Source organism: Amphiura filiformis, chromosome 1 (assembly GCF_039555335.1).
Source record: "Amphiura filiformis chromosome 1, Afil_fr2py, whole genome shotgun sequence".
Lineage (NCBI taxonomy): Eukaryota > Metazoa > Echinodermata > Ophiuroidea > Amphilepidida > Amphiuridae > Amphiura > Amphiura filiformis.
In genome coordinates this window covers 86,965,244-86,973,696 of record NC_092628.1, presented here as the reverse complement: position 1 = coordinate 86,973,696, position 8,453 = coordinate 86,965,244, and the positions used below count along the sequence as shown (strand labels likewise).

General features: G+C 34.4%; 1 protein-coding gene across 3 annotated transcripts in view; it reads left to right on the top strand.

The window, feature by feature from the left end:
• The first annotated feature begins 1,019 nt into the window (after positions 1-1,019).
• Positions 1,020-8,453, top strand: part of LOC140155852 (uncharacterized) — a 47,239-nt gene continuing 39,805 nt past the window's right edge. Inside the window, exon 1 of one of the 3 annotated variants that reach the window (XM_072178863.1) lies at positions 1,020-1,669. In XM_072178863.1, coding sequence (XP_072034964.1) covers positions 1,620-1,669 — 50 coding nt within the window. In that variant the 5' untranslated portion in view covers positions 1,020-1,619. The remainder of the gene's footprint in view (positions 1,670-8,453) is intronic. The other 2 variants (XM_072178854.1, XM_072178848.1) reach the window with 2 other exon arrangements.

The window sequence follows — 8,453 nt, the reverse complement described above, 5'->3', positions numbered from 1 at the left end:
CAGCTTTGGTTTTGACGGTTGGTGATTTGAATATAATTCAGTTAACAATGTCTTTAATTTGAAAACAGCAAATGAATGTAATTGTTAATTGAAAAAAATTTATTAAGGAATGGAAGAACAAACATTAGATCAGTCGTCCTTGTAGGTAGGAATAGTATTAATTGAAAACCAACTTCTGGTTTGTATGCTTATTTAAAAGTATATTTTGAAACGAGAAATGGCTTTGTAAATAGCTGCGATGACAAAATTGGGAAAATTATGAAAAAAACTTTCAATTTAAATATAAGTTAATATTATAACAAAGACTGAGCAATCATGTTTTGATATAAATATTATATATTTAAAATTATACAACAATGAATTATTCCTAGATATGGTTTCATTTAAAAGGACAAAAGAATTAAATCATTGAATAAAGCAACATTGCAACCTTTGAATATGTCAATAGTAAGATGAGGCACTGTTGAATTATGTTAAGGGGAATATTAAACATAGTGCAATTATTGGCATATATTTTGACACGTTTTATGTGATTTAAAGCATTTTGTGAGATTTGAAGCATTTAATTTAGTTTATTCTTGAAAAAATTTCATGTGTTTTGTGTGATTAGAGCGTCTAATTCTCTGTTTATTTAAAAAAAATAATATCTTTAGGTAAAATAAAATAAATAAATTACTAAGATAAATATTGCTATTGGGATAAGTTATTAACTGAAAATGTTCTTTTTCAAATCATCAAACGAAATCCTTTGATTGATAGCCATAATGATAATGTTATTGTTTGAATCGGAAAGATGACACCATTTGTTCATGTCGATAACCGCCCATTCGATATGCACATTATGCAGCGTGATGTTCAAAGCTGGTGCAGTCACGAGAAATTATTACCATACATTGACACCAAAAATACATCGCATGAGTCATTCTAGCGGGAATTACCCTGCTCTCTCCCATTGAAAAACAGTCACAGCGTCAATGCATCAATTGTAATGCTATAGCCTATACCTTCTCCTCAACTCTGCTATATAGTCTGCAAAATGTACTGATATATGTGGGTACTGATATGCTGTGAAAGGCTCTTGCGTGGATATTGGTTTTTTTAATGGTAAAACTATATATCCAACAGCTGAAATTATTTATATATGTAGAAGATTTTTGATGATGCAGTTTATTAATGAGGCAGAGATACCAAAACGCGTTGCATAAGTAGCTCCAATATATCATCTATTATTCATGGGTGGCATGAATATTATTTTCTCGGTATACGCCGCTGTGCTACAGACAGTTCGGGTCGATTCTGGTGTAGTATATATTGTGTGATGACGTTTTTGTAAGAGGCTCTGTCATACGTTCAAGGTTCAACATGCACATGTACACATACACGGATATATCAAGGTAATGTAGTGTGTGACAGCCCTACATTTTAATCATTAATCCGTGGAAAGCATTGTTATAAAATTGTTTTAGCCATACTGGATAATAATTTACTATGGATGCTGCTTTTTCTGCCATATTATGTGGGTGTTTGGAGGAAAATATACGGTGAAATTATAAGACTATAATTTTAACTCGGACTGAGGATATATCAGTGAGGATTATTTATCTCTGTGAGAAGTAAACATGCGGATGAGTGTTGAAGCTATAGACTACTGTCCGAGTCAGCGCGGAAGGTAGGTTTCAGAGGTTTTAATTTACTGTCAAAATATAGTCACTAATGAAAACTAATTTGATTATGGGCAATGTGCCCTATGTTATCAAATTACATCATGGTTAGCTATTATAGCAAACGTACATGGTTAACATTGGTATTTGCCATAGAGGTGTTTGACAAGCAGTTTATACAGCAGGTGACAGGGTGGATATATAGTGTGTCACACTACCCATCACTTCCTTAAGATCATGCTAATTTATTGATTAATTAAAGTAACTGTTATGATAAGACTGGTCATGCTGATGGAGACGGTATACTGTCTTTGATACAATAATGCAAATATGACCCACTGCAGTATTTTCTCTCTATCACTCTGACTCCTTTAAATCATAGGAGTACCGGAAATGGAAAACCAACTTTACTACTGCAATTGTCATGCCGTGTTTTGCATCATGCAGACATATGTACAATGTAGTATGTCGCCGTATTAAGTTTGGATGATAAAATATGCAGCGTTGAAATCACCTGACTTATTATTTTAGTTGAATAGCAAATATTATACACCTGCATGAAAATAATAAGTTAGTATTTTTACGAGTAGCCGTTGGATCAGATAGCGGTGAAGCTTTCGTCAGATGTGGCTGACTTCATCAGGACATATGAACATAATCATCTATACTGCTTAAAACTGAACTCATCTTATCTGATTCAAGTATCTCCCTGATAATATCAATGCATTAACCCTACAGTGTAAAAAAAAAATGATGTGGACTACCTCCTTCACTCAGGTATATATTTAGGCTAGATACCGTGTGTATAATAATTTTCGACATCATGAAGAGAACATTTACCTTCAAATATTTATATCAAAACCTAATACACCTGTGAGACGAATAATTATTGCCCACAAATTTTCAAAGATCTTTTTTGGGGTTATTCCTTCATTTAATTTTACACGAAATTAGGGTATAAGAGTTAGGGTTAGGATTAGTTTAAACGAAGGACCGACCCTTTTTTGCTTATTTACCACGATTCTGAGTGAGATATTATGCATATTTATTTACCCATACCTGTTCATGATCATGTTCTTTCTTGCTCGCATATATCTAATCAAGTATTGCCATGTCCAGGGGGGGTTCTTTAATACCAGGAAATAACATGAGGAAAATGCGTCGATTTAATTCTTAAAGAGAGTGTTATGCACGAAACGGCAGCAATTGTCACGTGCGCATGATGCATGCAGAAATGTGCCATTGGGTTAGCTTAAAGGGACATTCAGGGATCTTGATTTTGAGGTGAAAAATTTCGCGCGCATTTTACCCTATACAAACAAATTTGAAAGTTTTAGACACAGGAAAAATCATTTAGGCTTTATCATATGGACCATATAGGTAATTTTACTTCCACGAATATGATCAAAGTTTATTTGTCTTAATTTATGTAGGCCTACAACGTGAATGAAAAGTGATTAGGGCGTACATGTAGATGCTATCAATCAGTATACGATTTTACATTATTTTGATTTGTGTGTTCATGTCGTTAGCAAATATACATCCAAGAAAATCGTGTCGCGTGAATTCAGTGAAATCGAATTTCCTATCGGCTTTTCCGATATTCCCAAAAATGCTGTATGTCTGCCAGGTTGTTGGAATTAGATGTTTTTGTCAGAGCTAGGTGCATAAACCTGTAACATGTAAAATGTATATGCTTCTTGCCTCGATCTGAAGTGATGGCATGTCCAGAAGGTTTCCTTTAATACCAGGAAATAAAATAGGGAAATATAGAGGAAATGCGTATATTGCTTTGGGCAATGTCATACAGTATTCTGAACGGTACGGTATAAACACACGCTTAACTAATGCATGTGCAGTATTATCGAAACGGATTTTTGAACTAAAATAACAAATATATTTATGTAAACGTTGCACGTTGTGAGTTAACTAATTTTGCTTTCCTAACACGATTAATAGATTCGCAGGAAAGTGGTGAAAACTCGTTGACCTAATATTTATGTTTCTTGCCTCGGTCTGAAGTGTTGGCATGTCCAGAAGGCTTCCTTTTAATACCAGGAAATAAAATAGGGAAATATAGAGGAACTTATGAGGAAATGCGTATATTGCTTTAAGGGTACTATATTAATATGTCAATAATGTCATGCACAGGCTTGGAAAACTGTAGTATTCTGAACGGTGTAAACACACGCTTAACTATTTATTCATGTGCAGTATAATTTATGTGGTATAATTGAAGTCGAAACGGATTTTGGAACTAAACTAACAAATATTCTTATGTAAACGTTGCACGTTGTGAGTTAACTAAGTCCATAATTCTTTTTTCATGTTTTTTTTTCAATCATATTGCAACTGGAACGAAATATGTGAGGTGATTTTATCAAACAGCTTACTAGTAATTCATTCCTACGTAAATGCCTGTGGCATATATGAAGAAACTAATGGTGGCACGTGCGTGCAATGATGCGAAATTTAATATAATAATGCTTTATTTTAAAGAAGTACTATAATAAATTTATTGTGAAAGACTGGTTTAGACTGTTTTACCGTATATTTCTTGCTATCCCTCTAAGGTCCGGGTCCAGATCCTGGAGTCCAGATGTTTCTTTGATCTAAAATGAGGGAAGGAAACGTTGCCTTTATTGCCTTTAAGAGGAAGTATAAGAGAAAAAGTGCTGGTTCTTTAAAGGCGAATGCACTAGTAAAGTATATAAAGAAGGAATGAACCCGTCTTGCACGATTGGATGCACATCGCAATTTGGTTCATTCTTTCACTTTTTCCAAACACGTTTCCCTGAACGATATCACATTTAATTAATGCAACTAGGGCATTCGTTGTTGAGGTCGTGATGTGTTTAGAAATCAAAATCACAGATGAAGTGTTGGGCCTATGGGTTTGGGATTTTGCTTTCATGAAAGTTTTCATAGTTGATTTTTCTAATTAAAGAAATCCTGCGAGGTGATGCAATCAAAATAGCACATGTCATTCATGCATGTATATTGTATAATGTCTTACGGCATCGCATGAAGAATATAGCTATGTCGCATGATTGCAAGGATACATAGATTTCTCCTGTCTTCTATTTCTTTTCTTTTTTTACCAAGATATTTTCCCAAGATACATTTAAAGCCACTACAAGTGGTTCGGGGAATCGGAAAATCTAAAAAACTATCAATAAAAAAAACCAGATCATTTTTCATTTTGTGTCAATGCGCTTATAGATGTGCTGACATAAGACCAAAAAACGACCTATAATAATGGTATTGACTTGACATTTAACTTGGCATTAAATAGAGCCTCACATTTTACACTGCTGTTTTCTCAAGTTCCGCCTTTTTGTCAATTTTTTATTTCAAAATATACATACCGAGACTTCAAAGATAGGGCCTACTACTCCTATAAATTTAAAATATTTTACCCTTTCGCTGGGATCAGCGATTTTCTGTAAAAAGACGTAAACTTTTAAAGTTTTCTCGTACACTGATTACATAACCGATCTCGGTAACCACTATAACCGATCACCCAAAAATGAAATTAAACAAAATATGAAATAAAATTTTAATGTTTAAGGAAGCATTAAAGGATATTTTTTAATATCCCTAAAAATATTCAATGGCTATAGTTCACATATCGTACATGATCGTACATGTATTTATATAAGCATGCATGCGCAATTAATTTTATCCCGGTGATGACGTATATGGATGTTACTTTCCTAATTAAATCATAACAAATTCAACCATAAGGTAAATATATAGCCTAAATGGTAAACCATAAAATATACACGTTCACTTTGACCTGCGTGCATGCCTGTTATTTTAATCGTTTATAATCTGAAACCAGTTCAAATATCAGTTTCCCTAAAATGCCCGGTTTTCATTTATACATGTGACAGGATAACATCTTTGTTTTACACAGCTACTTTATCGCGTGAGACCAGGGGTAAACATTTACTCGTTTCGCTTGTGATTAAAGTAAATTTTATTTCATATTCGTTGCAGAGCAGCCACAATTCATGACCCACACCCATCCATCCACACCCCTCCGCACTTCAATACATGTATGCATTAGTGTGCATATGGACAAAATTCGAGTCTATAAAACATCCATTAATATTTTATTAGTAAAAACAAAAATGTACTTAATTTGAGCATATAGTAAATGTTATCTGTCTAATCAGGCCAACTGATAATTCTCTTCAGTAGCTTTATATATTCATCAGCAATAACTCTATCCTCATTATCAACAGGGATGTAACAATTCAGGTCGAGTCAAATCATAATGGACTAACTTTTAAGATCAATTAGTCAAGTCACTCGAGTCACTGTACAAATTCAATGGGAGCGAGTCACCGAATATCACTCGAGTCAGTAACCTGATTTCACCTCAAGTCACAAGTCATGACTTGTTACAACTCTTAAATCCTAATGCTAAATTGGCAAAACAAAACACAACTCGCCCGGGCAACTCGCCTCAAAAACGTCCAACTGCAGATTGTTTCAAGAAAAACATTACTGTAAATTAGCACGATATTTGAAGGAAGTGATATAGGCGTTGTGATACACTGAAACCCATCCTATCACCTGCCGTAACTGATGATGTTAATGGTTTATATGACGTATACCATACATTATATGTGGCATTTGGCAACATTTATTTGAGGGGTGAATGTATCAACGTTGAGGATGGCGAATACGAAAAATACACCCGACACCCACACACACACACACATGCACATACTTTTTTAATGAATTTGTTACATTCAATTGTGGTTTCACCGTAACTATAAATATCTTCTAGGCCCAATGTAGCAAAATGACTGCAAGGTAACAGACGTGACATGGATCCATCATTTGGCAAATTGGATGGATGAACATGTTGAAACACAAATACCCTGACAAACATGCTCATTGAATTATGTGGGCTTTTTACAAATACGGTTTGAACCCTTGCCCCTGCACAAAATATGTAGGAGGGACTGGCCTCCTTTACGACAGTTATTGGACGTTGATTGAATCAAAATAATGCCATTAATCGTGTAATACCTGCCAGTGCCTTTAAGTGCTATTCCTTTATCTGATTAAAACACCCATACCAGACTTAGAGATAGTGACCGGTGTTTTACCCGATTTGAGATGCTTGATAGTGGCAGGTTAGTGCTCTCCGATAAGTATCAATTTCACGGCTTCTGTATACAGCATCAGTTTGAAATGAAAGAGGTTTGTTTTCTTCCTTGAATGCTTGATGAGCTTGACTTCTTACACTCAAATTGTACTGCCACGAGCGATAAACTTTCGACCAATGACTTGTAATGTTCTATCAAACCGATCACAAACATTTTGATCTCATTGGTCAGATTTCAATCGCTCTTTCAGGCGATTATAAGTTGCGTGATACTTCAGCTTAAATGTTACGACCTGCCGCGAGTTCACTTACTATACCAGGTTGTCATGGAGCCTGTTTTGATTATACTGATATAGATCCTGTAAATGGTGTAATGTTATTGTTGCTGGTTTTAAAGGTGAAACTTCGGTCTATCCTTGGTTTAGATTTAATTAAAAGTATTGCTTAAACTTGACATTTTCCATCAAAGTTGTTCGACCTTTTGAAATTTTGGCAGGAAATAACAGATCTACTCCTTCAATATCTTGTTCTGTATAATGATCTGTTTTGTGTATATTGACAGATCTTTTCTTTCAATAATACATTACGTGTTCTATAGGAAACGTGATTCTTGAGTAAAGATCTGAATACAGGCCAACCTCGTAACTTATATTTTACATGTCGAGGATTGAGAACCAGAAAACGTTAACTCACCTTTTGTCCTAATTTGAGCCTATTAATTTTAAGCAAAACCTCTAGCAACCTTCATGCCACTTGAGGTTAACAATTATGCTGAAGTACTGGACATTGACACTAATACATCTTAAAGTCCTTTTTTCGATATTGAAATATACAGAACTATGAGATTTTTTGGAATTGAATCAAATACTGGTACATACCTTTTGCAACTTTGCGACGTTGCGTCTGGATCATCAGGCACAGATCAGATACAGAACAATTTCAAAAACTCTCTTATGACTAAGAACATTCACTCATGTTGAATATGCAGAACTAATAGAGTATTCCCGAGATTATTGAATGGTCATTGGCTTGTCTGGTGATTATTAAGAGATTATGACAACACACTATATCGTTATGAATTCGGCAGAGTGACGAATCGAGAATTTTGAGCAAATTGAGTTACTGTATGCTTGTGATTATGTTTCAGGCGATCTTTCATTTCCACCAAAAATTAATTATAAATCTTACTTACCAACGTAGATATTGAAATTGTGATTTGGACGAATTGCGCCTAAGTGCGATTAATGAATTTGACCAAAAGACGAATCGTATACTTAGCTGTATCAGGTTGATCTATTGTATAGTGTAGCTGTAAACTCCGAATTTTCTATATTACATGTTATATACTGTTATTTTTGATACCAATAGGTAGCTATAGGTATCATCTATCCAGTGATGCCAAAATAAGTACAAACATTCCCCACACGATATCACTATGGCGTAATTATGTCAGAGCGCCGTCGCAAAATTGGGAAATCACAGAAAATTATACACACAATATAGCCCAATATTGTTATATCTACTCTTAAATCCTTGATTTCAACCGGAGTTTTCACTAAATATTACTGGGATGACTAATTATAACTTATATATCAAGTTTAGAATTTATAGCCTTAGGACAACCAGTAATTTTTACATAAACTCCCTAAATCAAGGATGAGTGCTAT